Source organism: Aythya ferina (assembly GCF_964211825.1).
Source record: "Aythya ferina genome assembly, chromosome: 3".
Classification (NCBI taxonomy): domain Eukaryota; kingdom Metazoa; phylum Chordata; class Aves; order Anseriformes; family Anatidae; genus Aythya; species Aythya ferina.
The window spans coordinates 108,392,849-108,413,169 of record NC_140298.1 but is presented as its reverse complement, the minus strand read 5'-3'; the positions used below and the strand labels follow the sequence as shown (position 1 = coordinate 108,413,169).

Genomic DNA, 20,321 nt, shown 5'->3' with positions numbered 1-20,321 from the left:
CTGTGACAGAAAAACAACTTCTTGCTTTTTACTTAAGTCAGTTGATAACTTTGGTTTGACTATAAATCACAGAATCACAGAATCGTCTAGGTTGGAAGAGACCTCAAGATCATCGAGTCCAACCTCTGACCTAACACTAACAAGTCCTCCACTAAACCATATTGCTAAGTTCAACATCTAAACATCTTTTAAAGACCTCCAGGGATGGTGACTCCACCACTTCCCTGGGCAACCCATTCCAATGCCTAACAACCCTTTTGGTAAAGAAGGTCTTCCTAATATCCAACCTGAAACTCCCCTGGTGCAACTTTAGTCCATTCCCCCTCGTCCTGTCACCAGGCACGTGGAAGAACAGACCAACCCCCACCTCGCTACAGCCTCCTTTAAGGTACCTATAGAGAGCGGTAAGGTCACCCCTGAGCCTCCTCTTCTCCAGGCTGAACAAGCCCAGCTCCCTCAGCCGCTCTTCATAAAACATGTTCTCCAGACCCCTCACCAGCTTTGTTGCCCTTCTCTGGACTCACTCGAGAACCTCGATGTCCTTCTTGTACATAAATATATATAAATTATATAAACCTTGGATTAATTTGTGTTATTTTATTGCCCAGAGTCATAATTATGGTCCAAGACATGCTACATAACAAAAGAAATTCAAACAAAGAAACAAACAAGCCAGAAAAATTAAGGTATCTAGGAATTAATCTACAATTGCCTGGTAAAAAGTGGAAAAATAAGAAAACATGCAGACAGTGTCCATGCAGGTAAACTAAACGGGTAATGCTTTCAGTACTGCTGTGATAAGGCTGAGTTTTAGCAGGACCACTGTAATTCTCCTTCCTCTTCAGCATGTAGTTGTTAGTTGCCATGACCCTGCTCAAACTGCAAAAACTGAACAAGTCACCACCAGGATGCTGCTTTGCCCCATAACCTCAACATGCATGTAAGTATTGGTAGGCTGAAGAGAAATATGAGTAGAGACTGTTTAGGGTAGAAAAGCATAAGCAATCTGGACACCTAACACAGAACTGAGGTGATGGTTTTGCCAACAGCGTAGATCTAGTTTAAATGTCAGGTAGAGCCCATGCAGTCTAGAGGAAATCTCAGGTACTTCCCTAGAGGTACTTAAAATCAAGTTCTGGAAAAGTGTAATAACCTTTTTGTAGTAATGTAAATAATAACTGCACAGAGAAAGTAGGCATAATTTTAATGGCCATCTATCCAGAAATAATAAATACAGTATGTTATGCAATACTGAAGCTCTGACTTCCTGATCATCATTCTATTTATTATTACAATCAATAGTGGATTCTATATAAATAACGGTGCTTTTCAGAAACAACAACAACAAAATGTAAAGTTGAAAATTTAACAGATAAAAGTATTTCAAAAAGAAATAATGGGAAAACAAGCTAGCTGAGGATAAAACTTGTTTCTTGGTTAAAAAAAAAAAAAAAGGTATCTATGAACATAGTAAACTTTGTTTTTACTTTTTGTATGTGTGTATATATATATTATATATATTATATATATATAAAAAAAATATATATTATATATATAAAAATTTAAAAAAATAATTAAAAATTAAAAAATTAAAAAATTATATATATATAAAATATATATTATATATATTATATAATATATATATATAATATATATAAAATATATATATATTATATATATATAAAATATATATATTATATATATATTATATATATATATATATATAATTTTTTAAAGATGCCAGAGTGACACAGTAAGGTTAGCTGTAATAAATAACTTCAGAATTAATGCATATGTTTGCCTAAAACGACCTTGGTGTAACATTTGTTAGATTTAAGAACAAACACTGAATAAAAGTTGAAAAGGTGCAGCTGGCTGGCAGAGCAGGCAAGAGCATCCCGATAGGAGGGTGTCAGGCTCCCTCTCCAGGACATTGTTGTTAACTACAATTCCTTCAGCTCTACTCTCATATGCCTTCGAGTGTGCAGAGGAAGGAGCAAAGCCAGATTGTCACAGACATAAGCCTAGGCCAAAAAAGATCCCCAATATAAAGAGTCTAAACATGAAATATATAACAGAGAGACTAGAATATATGACCACTCAGTGATGACATGCACCAATACACACAAAGTGAAAATTCATTATTCCTGGTAAAGTTGTTAGAAAACACAGAAAGAAAATGTGGAAATATTGCTCAAAGAAACAGGGAAACCAAAACAATGTTTTGGCCATGAAAGGGAAGAAATGAGAATTGCCACGGTGGAACTCTGTCTCTGGTGTTAAGGACCTATTGGCACAGAATAACTGACAATTGCACTAAATGATGACCAAGACAAGGAATACTATTTTTGCATGCTTTGTTATATACAGTAATAAAAAAAATATTGAATCTATTATTTTTTGTGCTATTATATTTTCTACAGCTACATACAAACAATGCTCAGCTCAATATTTACAGAAAAAGCAAACAGACATCACACCAACACCTTCACTCACTAAGTGACCTGACTACAGTCTAGCCATGAGCATCTCAGCTCATCAGCTCCATGAGTATGATGGTCACATGCATCACACATGGTTGCATAACCCAGGTTAATAATGTATATTGTATTAACCCATGTTAATAACGGTGGGAAGCCATCACTGATCTGGACCTAGGGCCACAGAGTAACCTCTCTACATTCAACAAGCAGCAAAAGCAGGGTCTTTATCTCTGATCTGCTTGTATTCAGGGCAGATCTCTTACTTTTCCACAGTTTTTGAGAAAGTTTTCCTGAAATGTTTAGTGGGTGACACTGGTAGTAGGGTGATTATTAGACAAGATGATCTTGAAGGTCTTTTCCAACCCTAATGATTCTATGAAATAGGCTGGCCATGACCAACAAGGATCATTTCTGTTCTAGAGTCCCACAGGCCACCCAATCAGACACTTCTTCACTTGGTTTGAGATGTCCAGCAGTCTCCAGTATATATCACCTTCAACATTAGTTGTAATCAATTACCTCAAACATCAACAGTTTCTTCCTTTCTTATTACACCACTTGCTCTAAAGCTGCAGACACACATCTGCCTGTGAAACACTTCAGCTCTCCAGAGAAGACCATAGACACTTCTCTACATGGAGAAACAAAGATAACTCAGAAACAATGAATTGCCACATGCTTTACCAAAACAGCACCATTTATCCTATTGCCTTTACACAACAGCCACCTGCTGGTCAGGAGCTGATGGGATGTGGATAGGTGCAGATTTAATCAGTAAAACAAATGAGCAGGTGACATGAATTATCAGTTTGTAGCTAGGAGGATAAACAGCTGAAAATGGGTTTCATCACTATAAAGGTGACAGCCTTTCCCCATAACCCAAATTTCTGAGAAGATAGAAAGGGTTTATTTTTTTATAGAAATTTCATGAAGGAAGCTTGCATTTCTATGTAGCTCTAAGGGGAAAAGCAGTGCAGGCAAATAAATACATAATGGAGCTGGGTCTGGTGCTGAGGTGAGAATTTCATGGTGATTAATGCTGTTATCTTTCTAGAGGCATCAGATATGTTAACTTCTCTACTTTACTGTGCCTAACGTTCCAGTGGTAACCAAGGAATTCTCATTTTGCAGTTTCCAAATCTAGATCTGTAGCTGAAACATCTGGACTAGAACTTCTAGTGCAAAAATCAGTTAGCAAGCTGTTGTTACAGTAGGAGTTACTGTTAATCCGTGTTTTCTCATACAGGTTCTTAGTGACAGGAATATTTATTTCTGAAACATGGACCCATGGGAGACCAGGTAAAGCTGTTGTGAACTGTCCTCACACAGAAATTTTTTTCTTCATTATTATTGTTGTTATTATCATTTTTCCATTTCCTTTCAATAGTTTAGAGGAGGATTTCTTTCTTTTTTTTTTTTTTTTCTTCTTGTTTTGTTCTATTCTAATAAAGATGTTCAGCTTGGGCCACCCAATTCAGTGGCTTCTTGAACCTCTTTCACAATCCTGTTTCTGTTGCTACAGGTAGTAATGTTGGCTGGTGGCTGGCCAGGCATGGTTACAGTCATTACACTACTACATTTTCTCTTGGAAGTGCTTCTGGATTTTTTTGTTTGTTTGTTTATATTATGTATTTGTACTCTCTAACATCCCTTGACAAGAGATTCTGAAGTATAAATATTATGGTATTGTTATTTACGAAGCAGAATATGAAGTTGCAGGTTTCTCTTTATGTTACTGTTAATTCTTAACTTACTGATTTTTTGACACAGGACCCATGAGTTCAGAGTGCATGGAAAACTTTTTGCGTATAACACTGAGGGTGGAATACTTTGAGGACAAATACTTATCTTTTTCTGCTGTTGGTAAGTAGATAAAGAAGATCTTGGAGACAAAATTGCACAAGGTGATGTCTTGAAAATCTTTTGAGGTCTTTCTATACTAGAATTCCCTGGATCTCATGAAATGTATAGAGCTATTGGAAGTATGTTACACCTCATTGTTATTATTATCTTTAAAAATGTCTTTATTTCTGTTTAATCTATTCTTTAGTTTTATTAAGTTATAACTTAGCTTTATCAAGTCTAATCATGGCTGTCTTTGCACTCAAACTAAAATGCACAATGTAGGAAGATATGGTAGTTGTTAGACATGTTGGTGGATTTCCCTCCTGGTAAAAATATGCCCCAGTAACCACACATACTATTTGGAAAGCACAAAAGCTGAAGCTGATGCTACACTACTGGTTTTGCATAGATGATTCCCCACTTCTTTGCTTATAACTAAGGGGCCTAGTGGATTATTAAATTATCTGGGGCCTCTGACTACAGAATCAATGAGTGGTGTGTTTCTGTGGAAAAAACACCACAGAGTGCCCTTGAAGGGTGAAATGAGTTAACTTTGCTCAATAAACATAATCAGATATAAAGATATAAAAATGCAAACTCAGTTTTGAACTAGCTCTTCATGTTGGTTGTCTGACTAGATATGATCTGCTGTACTGCACCCATCTTCCTAGAACTTTAAACTTGTCTTACCCCTCTTAATATATGTTTCTGTTTGAGAACCTTTACCCATACATCAGTAGACTCTGCAATTGAGATATGTATGGCTTGAAAATGTAAAGCAATTATTTTGGGCTTAAAATCAATGATAATTTTGTAGTTTAAATTCAAGCTAAGCTTTAGTGTGCTTATCATCCTGATAAGACTCCTAAAGGGTCTCCATTGGCCAGCCAGGCATTAGAGAGAAACGTGAGTTTATGCCAGTCCCAGAACTAAAGCCCCTGTGTTGTGAGTTGTTATCATTAATCACCCATGACAGCTTTGACACTGATCTGTGTCTGGTCTGTACTTACTGGGGCTTCCTCCCCAATCCTTCAGGATTTTACATCTTCCCATATTGAATATTCCCATATTGAATATTCCCATATTGAATATTCCCATATTGAATATTCCCATATTGAATATTCCCATATTGAATATTCCCATATTGAATATTCCCATATTGAATATTCCCATATTGAATATTCCCATATTGAATATTCCCATATTGAATATTCCCATTTATCATCTTAGCCTTTCAGTTGCTATGTTTCCTGTCACAGTCTGTTTGTAGCTTTACCTTTATCTTTCTATTTATTTTGATACATAGCTTTATCTCTTTGCAATTTTACCTTAAGTTTGACCTCAAGGTATACTGCTGGGCCATAAAAGAACCTGGGCCAGCTGAACTCTAGGGACAAGGGAAGACTGCTGGGGGAGTTTGCAGAGCAGGAGTCGTACTTATTAATACTAATCTTAACTAATTTCCTATAGATCAATCTGGCATAGCCTGGGAGCTAGATGAGGCCCTGGCATCACAGTGTGGCTATACAGTAACTTACAGCAGCTGGAATAACATTGAGTTTCGTGCTTCTGCACTAAGCTGCCATTCTTACTTGGAGGTAAGTCTAATTAATATAGTTTTTTTTTTTTTTTTTTTAGTACTGATGCTGTGTATGACCTTTACACAAAAGATTAAAAAAATTATTGACAGGTATTAACTGAGGGGTCATAATATCTTGAACATCTACTAGCAGAATGTTTAGTTCTCTTCAAATGTTTCCGGATATCTGAGAATACACCATGGTATTGACACTTCAATGCCCTACAGAATAGGACAGATGAGCATATGAAGAAGCATATTACATATGTGTCCTAGAAGTGCAAGTGCCTTCTACTGGATAAGAATATGAAACATTTTTGTGTTATGTAGATAGATTCTTACAGGCTAGTTAACCAAGGAAAAAACAATAACAGTATGGAGGTGCTTTTCTGTGCAAAGTCTCATGGGTGGATTTCTTAAGTTAGGTCACAAGGATAGCTGATGTCCTACTAGGAAAAATGTGTCTAATGAATGTTTCCCATGTCCGTGCAGAAAGACACATTCACAGTAACTATACAAGTCAAAGCATCTCATACCCCTGATATGAAAAATGCTTCAATTCACCTAAAAAGTGCAAGTTGTCGTTATGGCCCATGGAGTCTGAGAGAGTTACTATGTGAAACTAACTACATGGAGGTAAGCACTGGAAGACTTCATCTTTGTAATCAGATTAAATGCTAGGAGTGGGAATTGGAACAGACTTTGAATATCACACTATGAAAGACTTATTGGTGAAGCTACAGCAGCATCTTGAGCTTAGTGATATATTTATTTTTTTATAGATATCTGAATAGTGTTAATAGCCAGTAAAGTTGTGAAATAATTTTCAAAAGGTTAAGGTTGAATGGCATCTCAACAAATGTTGAGATAACAAAGAAACCTTCCTTCAGAAAGCACACCTACTGAACTTTCTGGGAAGAACTGTAGAGAGAAAAAGAACAATTCCTCTTTGAAGCAGACATGTTTGTAAGAATGAAGCCCTGACACTAACTGGAAGTGAAAATGCTGAAACTAGAGAATGCTTAAAAAAAAAAAAAAAAGCTGAAATGAAGTCGACTATGGATAATACACTATTATGGAATAAAATATCATGAGTTCTTGACTTGAAGAGAGAAATGAAAGATTTCCCTTAGGGAAATGCTGGTCTCTATTCTTAATCTCCTACTGTCCTGAAAGTACTTTTTTAAAAAAAAAAAAAAAAAATTGTGAGATGTTCAAGACAAGGGGGTTGATGGTGACGCTAAGAAGAAGAGTGACTTTTTTCTTCAGGTTTCTGTCAGAAGGGATGTTCCACAGACTGTAAAGGACTTAATTAAAGAAGAGTCTGAAGACTGGACTCTTGCCTTTCCAGAGGTAAAATTACAGTTTTTCTTCCTAATAAGAACGAGTACTACTTCCAACACAACCATCCTATGTCCACACAGTATAAATTGTCTTTCCAAAAACTACATTTAAGTAGGAAGAGCAGAACTTCTTTACAAAGTTATAGAGATTTTAATATATATTCAAAATACAGGCAACCTGTAAGCCTTATCTCCAAGGAAGAAGTAGGGATGTATTTCTCAGACAACCTAAAACTCAGGCCTTCCCCAGGCAAAAGGGTACGCAACAAAAATTCTAAGAACCCATGGCCTAAGAATGAACTCCAGAATGCCTTTTTTTTTTTTTCTTGGACCCTATATTTTTAGTGTAGCATTGCAGTTAATCTCTTTCCCCATAACTTATCTCCATACAGGAAGAGGTGTATCTTTTTTTTTTTCAGTTCAATATCTGTTTGCTTTCAATATGGAAAGCTTCCTCTGTGTGATAGGCTGAGCAGGGCAAAGCTTGAGAAGTATCACAGTAGTATTTGCAATAAATAAACAAAATTTCTGTGTAGTTCAATACATAAATCATCCAATATAGTAAGTCACTTTGAACAGCTTGTTTAAACTGTTAATGAATTTCTATGGGCAGGCTAAGTCAGGAGAAGCCTCAATATGGCAAATAGTGTTTCATCAACCAGAAGAGAAAAGGGCTCTGCTTGTGAGTGATGCCTGGAGTGCTGGCTATGGACTCAACACCACAGACACCAGGATTCTGCTGCGAGTACCGTATAATGCTGCACAAACTCAGCTGGTAAAGGTTGGTACACTCAGTCTAACCCAACAAGTTGTCAGATTATATAGGTCTAAACAGATCTGTTCCTGCAGGCTCAGGGAATTACTTTTTCTGCAGTGAGATCAAGTACATTTTACAAACAGCAGTGGATGATCCTGATGGTGGATACTGCTGTGGCGTGTCCTGTAGGTAAGGAATATGGTACCTCACCCCAATGTTTAAATGTAGGGAATGTCTGGTAACTACTGTAATGAGCTGACAGTTTTCCTTTCTGGTCCCTAAGATGGTGTGGATTATGCTAACAAAACGATCATCTGGACAGTTCCAAAATATATTCAAGCACTCTGTACTGGAGCAACTAGCTTTAAGGATGTTCTTGTTGAAGCTGGTGTGAATCTACACAAACTCTCTGTTGAAGAAATGGCTTCCAGGAAATACGTGTTATCTAATGATTTTGATGTGATTACAATGAAGGTACCAATAGGTGCAGAAGGTGGCTATTACAAGGTTAGTTGGTTATATTGGATGGCAGGTAAATTATTTTCTGTTGTAACTGTGTGGTGGTGGTGTGTTGTTTTCCTGGGGAGGAATAATTTTTCATTCTGGTCATTACAAAGGAGGGGAAACGGTTGGGGAGGAGGAGAGGAGGGAAAGGGAGGGAGAAGGGAAAGAAAACATATATCAAACATCCCCAAAACCCTGACCAAAGGGTTCTTTTAAACATCACTTTGTGAAAACTTTTTTCTGATAAATGGAGATGGACAGAATCCTATAAAGAACTATGATTTCTATCTTTCCTCAGATTAACACAGATTTGTTTACCTTTCAATCCTGATGTCATCTTCCTTGAAGACAATCCTAGCTGGTCTATAAAACATGCATAGATTGTCATATTTTCCACAAAATATTTAAGATCGAGAACATATGCCATTTGTCCTCAAGACCACATATCAGGATGCTTTGAGACTACACCTCTAAATCGAGTCCCTTGGAATGAACTCAGTCCTAGGCAAACATCATAGCTGAACTTCAAAAGGAGAATGCAAGAGGAGTTATTTCACTGATAAAAAATTCCCTGTTTTGAAACTAGGAGGTGGGGAACAACCTTCAAAAGGTAGTCTCCTGAGTATCCTGAGATAATATAAACTCTTTAAAAAAAAAAAAAAAATACAGCCTATTATAGTGATACAGTAAGTATGACACGAGTGCATGATTCCTCACAGGTGCTGGTTTTTCAGACTTCCTTCCCAGCATAAAAGCAGAGCCACAGAGATGAGGAGGACAATTGTTTGGAACTGTAGCTCTATCTGACCCTGTAATGCTGTGATACAGTTTGTACTTCATATATGTCATGTTATGTTAAAGGATGCTGGTTATAAAATTCCAGACTTCTGTGAACAGTGGACAGCATGGGGCAAGATACTGCATCAACCTGTTCTTGGAACACCAGTGGGAGGATAACAAATGGGGACTAACCAAACATACCATCATCAAGGAAATAGAAACACCATTTGAACTAGTAGAACTCACTGTAACCAACAGTAAGTATCCTAACATTGAGTTTACTGAAGGTTTTGGTACTGACAGGATATTGATGCTAGTATGTTCCTTTTCAGATTCTAATCTGAGTGCAAGGATAATGAATGTGACAGTGGGAATGTTCCTCTTGGATGTGGAGCTTGTGAACTTGACCATTGAGGGGGCAACTGTCACAGTACCTGAGGCTGTTCAGCATGGGTATCGAACATATGAGATTAAATATGCTAATCAAAGCAAAGCCTATGTAATACATGTGTCATTTGATGCCCAAAGCATTAAGAAAGAGGTGTGTACTAAGAAAGAGCAGCATACCATGGTGTAGAAATGATATCACTCAGTATTTTTTTTATTTCTAAAAATGTTTTATTTCAGTATTTGAGAGATGACATAAGAACATACACACTGAATGTCACACTGGAGTTCATCGTTCATCCAACAAGTGAGACCTTCTCTGTCCCCATTGTTACACTATCTGCTATTAAAGATGCTGGTAAGCTAGAGAAATCTATGCAAAACTGTATTTATCTGGCTGCAATTTACCTGACTGTGAACTCAGCTGCTAACTGGGTGAAGTTCAGCTAGTGATGCTGTCAGTATCAAATAGTGCTATTAAACTCTGATGACACCTAGCATGTTGGCTGACCCTTAGCTGTATTACAGTACTGCCCAGTGCAAGGGGGTTTTGTGATGAGAACAGCCTCCATCTCCACATCATTCATGGGAATGTGGACCAGAACTGGATGCCCTTCATCTCAGGCCGACACCTGACACCAGGGGCTGCACAGAAGTACAACTACAGTCTGAGTGATAATGGTACTCACTTGGCCATCTCTGTCCCTTTCCTTTCTTCCCTCCTGGACTATGAGGTAAGGATACCAGTCTGTATCAACTAAAAGATGTGCTAGCTATGAGATGTACATGATATACTACACCCTTGTAGATAAAATGAAGCTTTCAAAATAGTTTCCATTTGGATAGACTTAAAAGGCTTAAAGAAGGACTTTTTTTCCTTGGAAGAACATTTATTTCCCTTGGCTAATGTTGGCAGTACTAAAGGGCTGAAGAACCAATTAATGGTAATTGCACAGGCAATCACACTTGTTGTATTGTGAATCTACTGAAGAAGTTCTGCATCTGCTTCTAGGTTAAGAGGAAAAATCTCTTGTGGGTTTAGTTTTGGTCAAAGACAATTACCTCTGGCTTGTGATAACCTCCTCCTAGTTCTTTAGTTTTTCTAGAAGAGTAGTGGATCTTCATTTAACCTGTGATAATCCTCTCTAGGAAATTCATACCTCTGGAGTATTGGCTTCACTCCATTTAACCTTAAAAGATGGAGTCACCTTGGCTAATAAGGACTTCTCAGTTTCCTGCAGATTTTCCCCCTCAGAGCTAATACGTAAGTATACTGCCACTGATATGTTTAGCTTTTAATGCTCTTTGGGTTGTGTAAGTCACATAAGCCCACACTATCTGAAATGTTTCTAGATCTTACACTGATGTGATACCATATGTGCCTGTCAATTTTTCTGCCAGGTAATATGCTACAAGACAACTCAACTTAAGGTCTGTAGGAGATATATCACTAAGCTCTACATCTAAACATCTTTTAAAGACCTCCAGGGATGGTGACTCCACCACTTCCCTGGGCAGCCCATTTCAATGCCTAACAACCCTTTTGGTAAAGGTCTTCCTAATATCCAACCTAAAACACCCCTGGCGCAACTTCAGCCCCTTCCGCCTCGTCCTAGGCATGTGGGAGAACAGACCAACTCCCACCTCGCTACAGCCTCCTTTAAGGTACCTGTAGAGAGCAATAAGGTTGCCCCGAGCCTCCTCTTCTCCAGGCTGAACAAACCCAGCTCCCTCAGCTGCTCCTCCGAAGACTTGTTCTCCAGACCCCTCATCAGCTTCGTTGCCCTTCTCTGGACTCACTCGAGCACCTCGATGTCCTTGTAGCGAGGGGCCCAAAACTGAACACAGTACTCAAGGTGCGGCCTCACCAGAGCCGAGTACAGGGGGACGACCACTTCCCTAGCCCTGATGGCCACGCTGCTTCTTACACAAGCCAGGATGCCGTTGGCCTTCTTGGCCATCTGAGCACACTGCTCACTTCTGGCTCATATTCAGCCGACTATCAACCAGTACTCCCAGGTCCTTCTCTGCCTGGCAGCTTTCCAACCACTCCTCTCCCAGCCTGTAGCTCTGCTTGGGGTTATTGCGCCCCAGTTGCAGGACCCAGCACTTGGCCATGTTGAACTTCATGCAGTTGACCTCAGCCCATCCATCCAGCCTATCCAGATCCTCCTGCAGAGCCTTCCTACCCTCGAGCAGATCAACACACGCACCTAGCTTGGTGTCATCTGCAAACTTACTGAGGGTGCGCTCGATCCCCTCATCCAGATCATCAATAAAGATATTAAAGAGGACTGGCCCTAGTACCAAGCCCTGGGGGACGCGACTAGTGACTGCCCTCCAACTGGATTTGACTCCATTCACCACAACTCTTTGGGCTCAGCTATCCAGCCAGTTTCTAACCCAACAAAGTGTACACCAGTCTAAGCCACAAGCAGCCAGTTTCTTGAGGAGAATGTTGTGGGAAATGGTGTCAAAAGCCTTGCTGAAGTCAAGGTAGACCACATCCACAGCCTTTCCCTCATCCACCAAGCACGTCACTTTGTCATAGACAAAAGAAAAATAGACGTAGAAAAATCTTTGGGAGAGAGTGAGACATTCTAGGAAGAGAAAGGTGAGTTAAATTGTTAGTTGTCTAGTGCACACTCTATTGGTGTTAACTTTGAGAAAATCAAGGAAGTATTGAAGTCTTTTTAAGATCTTCATCCTCGTGAGCTGCTAAAAGTCTTGTTAGTAAACCCATACAGAACCTCTTAGTTGTACTAAGCTACAGAACAGAACAACTGGAGTCTGAAGAACTGATTTGTACTGAAAAATGTTTTTGTTTTTTTCCCTCTTTCAGAGTGTCTTCCCAATGGCACTGTGGTTATTACTGCAGTGAAACTGGTAAGACTTGCAGACCTGGATACCAGCCTCCTTGTGTTAAGTGACAGAAACTGCAAGCCAAGCCTAGTAACAGAGAAGACTGCAACTTTCAAATTCAATGTGAATACATGTGGAACAAGAAGAAAAGTGAGTGCTTAGTGATATGAAGTTTACTCTTTATTGAGATAGGTTTAGTACTAGAACTGCCAGAAGCTCAGAGCTGAGTAGAAGCTGCAAAAGGTCACAACTCAAAAGTAGTCACTTTCAATATGAGGCAGACCTAAGGTCCTTTTCTGAGGATACCAAATTCTGTTGGGCTGAATTTTGAAACTTCACCTTCCTAGTTGGTGAAAGAAATTTTCAGAACCAGATGTGCTTGTTTTCTGAAACCAGCATGTAGTCTGACACTTTATGAATTGTTTAGTAAGTCTGGAATGTGATTTTTTTGTTGTTGTTGTTGCCAGTACATACTGATCTATTATAGAAGCTGGTTCTGTATTACTAACGAATACTTAAACCAGCATTAGAGTGAGATTCCTCTTCCTGCCACATACTGTTTAAATAGAGAGGCTTGAGAGAGGAGGGGAGGGGGGAAATAATAGATCAAATCACTTTCAAATTCTAGTCACACCAAAAGCAGCTTACTTCTCTGAATGCTAGGCAATGATTCTGATAACATAATCAACAGAACTCTTTTTTTTGTGGTCCAGTGCACGTCTTTCTGTGGTGCTATGTCATTCAAGATATTGTTACTTGATAAGTTACTTCTTGATAATGACTCTGTTAGCTGTAGCTTGCTTTGGTTCAGTAGGTGCAGGACAGTAACTTCTCACCACTTCCAAGTGTACTCTACTCAGAGCTATCTGCCAGTCAAATGGAGGGATGTGGATGTTTTTTAAAAAGCAAAGTCACTTCTAAAGTAACTGTCCTGTTTGTAACAATATGTATCCTTCAGTTTAATAGCACATCAATAACATATGAGAATGAGGTTATCTACTTCAGGCCTGGAAATGATTCACCAGTATACAAGTAAGTGACATTTCCTAGAGGGAGGCTGTCCAAATTGTTTTCTAAAATCTAATGTTAAGCCTCTTCCCTCAGATTAAAGTTTGTATGCTTATACGCAATCAAGCAGACTGTTGATGTCCGTTATGAAACTAAGAAGAACCCGTCATCCAGTATTAAGCCAGGGTTTGGCTCTCTTGACCTCTCATTGAAGCTTTTTAAAGGTAACTTCATGATCAGAATTTTTGGAATAGATGGTGTTGAAAAGGACCTCTGGAGGTTATTTTGTCCAACTACCCTGCACAAACAGGGTGACCTAGAGCAAGTTGCCCAGGACTATGTCCAGGCAACTTTTGAATATCACCAGTGTGTACTGAAAAATATCTTCAAGGCCTGAGAGAGGTTGTACCTCCAGAATGCAACACAAATGATTGAGTATCTACAGTGGATCATTCCAAGTGCAACCAAGTCTCGTGGTTTTTCTGCTTGGTATGAGCACATCAACTTCTGTGTAGTGGATGTGATGGCAGTACTTGAAGTGAGGTGAGTGGAGAAATTACCACAAACCACAATAACCATAACTTCTGCCAGAAGGAAGCTACATGCATTACTGCTGTAAAATGGTAACACTGCTGGCAAAAAGTTCTAACTGAAGTCTAAACAAAAACATCACCCTGATTGGAGTGGACCTGATGCTTTTGCTTTGTTACCTTTTTAAAAGCAGTTTTGAATGAGTCTGACTTAAAAGATTTTACAGAAGGAAGTTTCTCTCCTCTAGATATTCAGAGCCAAAAAATACAGTTCAAGTCTTTGCTTTCCTTACTAGTTCTTATTTTTCTACCATCATAGCCCTATTTGTTAACATCTCTATTTTTTTTTTTTTTGTGCCACTGTGATAGAGCAAATAGGGGTGGAAAGCAGAGTGACTCAAAGCTGGTGAATACCTACTCTGTAAAAAGGAAACTTTGCCATCAATGTTCTCTTCTAGATGAGTCTTATTCTGACCTCTATCAAGAATTGGAATATCCTGTGGTAAAATACCTGAAGGAAACACTATATTTTGAAGTAGAACTGCTGCAGCCTGCAGATCCAAGACTGGAACTAAACCTGGAAGACTGCTGGGCTACAAACTCAAAAAGTCAGGACAGTCTTCCACAGTGGCCAATCCTCATAAATGGGTAAGGAGAGCTTTTCTCGTGTGTCTGGTAACTGCTGAGCACAAAGCCTCTAACGTTAGTTGGAAGGAAAGAGTAAGAACAGAAGTCACTTGGGAAGGATTTTTGGTCCTAAATCTGTATTTGTTATTAATCTGTGAAGGGCACGAGGATGCCTGCACATTAGCTATGCCTTCTGGTGTTAGAAGGTCACCAGGGGTTGGCAGAAATACTAGCTTCTAGCTAATATTTATAAGAGAATAAAAAGTAACTATTACTACAACTAAATACCATGGCAAAAGACAGGGACTGTGACTGGGAGAGGCTCTATCATCTACCACCATGGCTTGAGGAAAAAAGGAAATTTCCTCATTTCACCTCCTTGCTTCCAGAAGGACCTTGTCAAAGTGATAAAGCTTTAGATTAAATACACTTTCTTTTCATTTTCCCAAAAAGGTGTGGAAACAGCAAAGACTCTCACAGAACAGTCTTCCACAAAGTTAATTACAGCACCAGAGTAAAATTTCCTCAGCACCTGAAGAGATTTGAAGTGACAATGTTCACCTTTATAGAAGGCACTACTCCATTACAAAAGCAGGTGAGATATCTCTGGCTTGCTGTGCAGTGATCTCAATGCATGAGCCTGGAGTAGTGCATGCAGCAAATACTATAGAAGATCTCAGCTGGCCAGGTGCTGCTGGATGCTATTAGCCACCTCCTTTAAGACTTAACACTATAGGAGTAATAAATAGAGACTAGTGACTCATCATTCATTTCATCTCATTTGGAATCAGTACATGTATCCAATATTTGCCAAATAAGACTCCCTGTACACACTACAAATATTTTTACCTTGTAGCTGTATTTCCACTGCAGCGTGGTGATCTGCAGCACTATGGCACAGCCTTCCAACTTCCTTTGTCAGAGGAGATGCAATCCTGGGAAACATAGACTTGGTAAGAAAAGCATTTCTCAAGTCATTCCTGAAGCTTGCTCAGCAGCACAGCATATGCTCTCAGGAGCTTTGTCAGATGGCAGACTCCTAGTCCTAGTGTGTGCTGTACAGAATATTAAAAGCTGAAATGTTTCATTAGACCGCAGTACAGAACCACAACCGCATGGGCAAGCATCATCTGGGGCAGTGCTTATTAGGAAGGAAAACATGACTGGCAGAGGTAGGTATCGCTTTTAGATCACATTACTGATATGCTGAATGTACTGCTCATTTAACATCATGCACAGAAGCCTTTTTCTCTCCTCTCTGTAGGTGAATACACTGACTTTTGACAGAGGCTAAAAGACTAAACAGAACTTATAGTTTTATGAATTTTCAGTTAAATAGCCTATGCAAATTCAGTCTGCCCCGACTTTCAAGGACACTGCAAAATACACTGTCTACTGATGAAACTGTCAACTAACCATGTATAGCTGTATCTTTGTCTCTTAATCAACTGTAGTGTGTTGCTCTCTTCTACTCCTCTAGAGTCTAGTAGTCTTGATCTCTGTGTGACTGGCATCTGACCTAGTCTTCTCAGCTAACATGTCTGAAGTTTGTCTAGCCACTTTGCAATTGGAAGCATTTGTTTTGGTGTAGAAAGGGAAAGGTAGCAGCAGATGTAATGTCAACTGCAAATCATTTGTTATTATATGCTTTTTTAAAAAAGTTTTAAGGTGAATAAAGTGTTGCAGGGACCTTAATATCAGTAATTTTTTTGAAGTAACTGGGAATAAATATATTATTTTGTAGTGGCAACTGTCAGAAAACCTGTAAGCTGTGGATGGATTTCACTGGAGGGTTGTGGCTCTGCAATGTCAAGTTGCCTCCCTTGGTTGTGGGGTAAATCAGTCACAAGTAGCATCAGTAACTCTGCTTAGCAGAGTAATCTGTCACCCTAAAGGAAAAAAGCTTTTAGTGGAGACTTACAGTAGTAATGATAATACATGGACTTCATCTATAAAGTGTTTAGGATTTTTCCTTGTTATAAGGTATGCTAAGTAGGCACTCCTGTCAGATAATCCTGTCCTTTTTTTTTTTTTAAATGGGTAGAAGATTTCTTGACTTCTCTGCATCTGAGTAGTGATATAAGAAGAGTTTAGATCCAGTACTGTATTTTCCTGTTCTAAGGAAAGACTGCTTAGCATGAATCATTATTGCTTAGAGCCAAAGACACAATAATGGGTGGTGTACAGGGCTGTTTGCTTTTTAACTTTATATTAAATGAAATTCTACTACAAGGGATTGCTGTGAAAGGTACCTTGAGCAAGAAACTATCCCATGAATCTATTTGTACTTTGTGAAGAAAAACACAAATATTTGTAGCTCTGCTGTTATACCTGTACAGAGATTCCATTAAACAGATCATTCTATAATTTCAAGATCATGTTTCAAAGTCTTGTCCATCTTCCAGTTGTCTGCTAGGTGTATCTGTAGTTAATGTTTCCGGGGGGGGAAAAAAAAACAGGGCTTCATGATGAGTGACAAAAAGTCCCTAGCTGTGCCTCAGGACTGTCCTCCAGTAGAAGAGGCTATAATGCTAAATTAGTCTTCTTTCTTCTCTGGTTGGTGAAGACTAAAGTTATGGAGCTATGATATTGAGGAATGAGTCAGCAAATAAAGTGTCAGCAAGGAAATGAAAGGAAAAGGCAAAACTTGTAAGCCTGATGAGACTTGACAGTGATTTTCGTGCTTACTGTTTTTCCCTATATTAACTGAATGGCTTAGGCACCAGCTATTCCTCAGTCTGTAGGCATGAGCTATTGAGAATTCACAGGGCACATCTGTAATGTGCTACTAGGGCTTTGCACCTAACAGAATACAAGTATAGTCACTTTAAGTGGTATGGCAACTTCCCTGTACATCTTATATCATGCTGATTGTCTCCCAATAAATAAGCCTGGTCTGCAGTGCTTCCTCTGAGGAGCTGCAGCTTTCATCTGCCAGTGATCTACCAGCACAGTGTGGGCTGCCTTGGGTAGCCTGAGCCACCTTCTCCCCTCTTACAGGGGTGGGGAGGAAAAATGTAATATCCAGGAACAGATGTGAGAACCAAGCATGAGGAAGGGTCAGTCTATCATAAACTCTGTCCTTGATGTGGTTTCCTGAGTCTGATACTTCTCTTCAAACCAAGACTCAAACGTGAAATTGTTTAATATAAATGCAGTATTTAAAATCTTTCATCTATAGAGATGTGTTCTCCCCCGGGTTAGTCGACATCTCAAGATTCTCCCTATTGACAGTGATTTAAGAGCTGTAAAAAAAATAAAGCTATATGATGCCTATTTAACTTTTTCTCTACTCTTTAGTCTTCTTAAAAAAAAAAAAAAAATTGTTCATTGTCAGTTTGCAAAATGAGAATTCTTAATAGATGAGACAGTCCTTTATTTTCTTCACTGATAATTCAAGGGAAATTTTTTCTAAATTTCTTTCCATGGCTGAACTAAGATTCATGTAACCTTGTCAGATTTTACAACAGTATGTGAGACAAAATCAATTTCAATATCAGCAAATATTTTAAAGACAATGTGACAGTAGTACTTTGTCTACCTTAGAGGACTGTTTATACTAAAATTCAGTAAGCACCTTCCTGGTTTTATATATTAAAAAAAAAAAATCCTCTTTAAGTGTTGAATCAACACCTCTTTGCCTTTTAAGTGGATATTTTATGACCACATGCTTTTCCCTCTGGTATTTGGGATGTTATTTTTATATCCCTGTTAACACAAGTTGAAAGGAGATCAATCTTCTTTGTTTATGCTTAATGTCTCCTACAATTTCAACAGGTGAATGATAAAAATCTAAGGGGAAAAGAAGTCGTGTGTGATTTGTTTTTTTCTAAGAAAATAGAAACAATAATGGAATTCTACTGCAGACAGATATTTCCACTTGGAAAAAATGGTGATAAGTCAGTGTTATAACTAGCCACACTCTATCTGGCTGTTGATAGAAATGGTTCTTTTAATGTACTCTAACTTTGACCTGGCTAGTGTTTTTAAAACCGTGTGCTGCTTTTAGTCTCTTAGAACAGCAACAACTATCTATTAAATATCTAAAGATTAAGAAAAACTACACTTGTTCTTTGACCTAATTCATTTTGGTACACTTGTTTTTGGTTTTTATTTTAAATTTTAGTGTCTTCATTAGAAGACTAAATGTCATAACCATATACCAACAAGAAACTATGTTCTAAGAGTGAGCTAATGATGTGAGTCTTTGGTTCAAGTGTTTTTTTTCTACCTGATAGTTTTTCTTTTGTCAGTCTTCAGATTGTCACTTCCTAACACATTCTACTTCCATTTGGGCATGCAAATCCAGAAACACCGAAGCAGTACACCAAGCGCATTGACAAATCTTAGGCAGGTTCCTACTTTAAATGTTTCAAAGCATAAGTAAGCTGTATCAGTCTCCTTACAGTGCTTAATGTAGTGATAAGAGAACAAGCCTAGGTTCGTGTTGTGTAAAGAAGCAGAAATGCAGAAGCTTAACCAAGAAGCATTTTTGGAGGGACTCAATTTTTCTAACTTATGGCAGCAAAGCTGCTTTATTGGGAACAGGGTGACTTCTCTATGACTAAGTTCTGTATATATTACAGCCATGAATTTTATCTGATTTAATTTTATTGTAACTTATCATAAATGCAGAAACCTGGCTCTTCAGAAGCTGGGGTGTATCTGTACTCATACATTAATGTATTCATAAACCTACACTATGTATAAATTTTATATAGATATAGATGTGTATGACTTTCTGCCTTGCAGAGATAAGTTCCACTGAAGAACCATCTGAAGCCCTTTAGCAGAAGGCTTTCTTCCCCTCCAGCACACCTATGTGCAGCCCAAATGTGTAACCATAAAACTTCTTGGCACCTATGTGGTGCTCCTCAGTTTAGAATTTCAAAGTGCTGTGTGGGGGTAGGCGGCCCTGAGCTCCCCCCCTTCTGCAGCTCACAGAGGGTCTCAAGGCTAGCTCTGGCTCTGTGTCTTTTAACCACTGAGGAATATTCTCTGAAATACTTACTATTTCCACCAAGAGGCAATTTGACGTCCTTGACATCTTCAGCACTGTTCATGTGGCCAGTAGTGTTGCCGCTCTCCTGATCTCAAAGGGAATGCTTGAGCTGGAGAATGGAACTGTAGGTGGGCTGGCACCCTAATTACTGGATTTTCTCCTTTTTGCAGATAGACTCCCTACTCAACAAAACCTACCTCCATGTGCACTAGAATAGATGCTGGTCTCTGAGGTACAAGAAAACAAGAGCCAATTCTCATACAGCTCCTGTTGGTGACATTAACTCTGATATTCTTAAAAATAAAATTAAAAAATATAGTCCAAGTCCTGTTGCTGTCATGAATACAATAACTCAAACCCTCCCTTCACCTTCAGTGAAACTTATATGCTAAGAGGAAGAACTACAAAAGGAGAGAGCTAGAGAGAAGCTGTATTATGCAAAGCAAACATGGCACATGCTAGGAAATCCAAATTCTAGAGTCAAAGAATCAGAGACTGAGTTGGGTTGGAAGGTAGCTTAAAGACCATCTACTTTTAACCCTACTGCTGTAGACTGAACAACCCTAGTTCTCTCAGCCTGTCCTCATAGGCGAGGTGCTCCAGCCCTCTGACCA

General features: G+C 38.7%; 1 protein-coding gene across 3 annotated transcripts; it reads left to right on the top strand.

Moving 5' to 3' along the window:
* The first annotated feature begins 3,308 nt into the window (after nucleotides 1-3,308).
* Nucleotides 3,309-20,031, top strand: LOC311433476 (uncharacterized protein). 3 transcript variants are annotated; one of them, XM_084512645.1, is made up of 22 exons: nucleotides 3,309-3,498; nucleotides 3,730-3,782; nucleotides 4,254-4,346; nucleotides 5,799-5,926; nucleotides 6,400-6,543; nucleotides 7,177-7,260; nucleotides 7,864-8,031; nucleotides 8,100-8,196; nucleotides 8,291-8,514; nucleotides 9,395-9,548; nucleotides 9,624-9,832; nucleotides 9,919-10,036; nucleotides 10,207-10,412; nucleotides 10,828-10,942; nucleotides 12,521-12,690; nucleotides 13,499-13,572; nucleotides 13,645-13,772; nucleotides 14,537-14,726; nucleotides 15,159-15,300; nucleotides 15,562-15,658; nucleotides 15,797-15,877; nucleotides 19,878-20,031. In XM_084512645.1, exons 1-22 carry the CDS (start codon nucleotides 3,476-3,478, stop codon nucleotides 19,922-19,924), a joined length of 2,745 nt encoding a protein of 914 aa, XP_084368771.1. In that variant the 5' UTR covers nucleotides 3,309-3,475; the 3' UTR covers nucleotides 19,925-20,031. The 3 variants fall into 3 exon arrangements, with proteins under 3 accessions (XP_084368771.1, XP_084368770.1, XP_084368772.1); XM_084512644.1 differs by lacking the exon at nucleotides 19,878-20,031 and adding an exon at nucleotides 16,450-17,078; XM_084512646.1 differs by lacking the exon at nucleotides 19,878-20,031 and adding an exon at nucleotides 15,970-17,078.
* Nucleotides 20,032-20,321: the final 290 nt, after the last annotated feature.

Excerpts from the sequence above, each read along its gene's own strand:
- LOC311433476 (XM_084512644.1), top strand. The coding sequence starts at position 3,476 with ATGGAGCTGGGTCTGGTGCTGAG. Across the intron at positions 3,499-3,729 it reads GAGCTGGGTCTGGTGCTGAG|GTTCTTAGTGACAGGAATAT; the intron begins GTGAGAATTTCA and ends TTTCTCATACAG. Across the intron at positions 9,833-9,918 it reads CCCAAAGCATTAAGAAAGAG|TATTTGAGAGATGACATAAG; the intron begins GTGTGTACTAAG and ends GTTTTATTTCAG.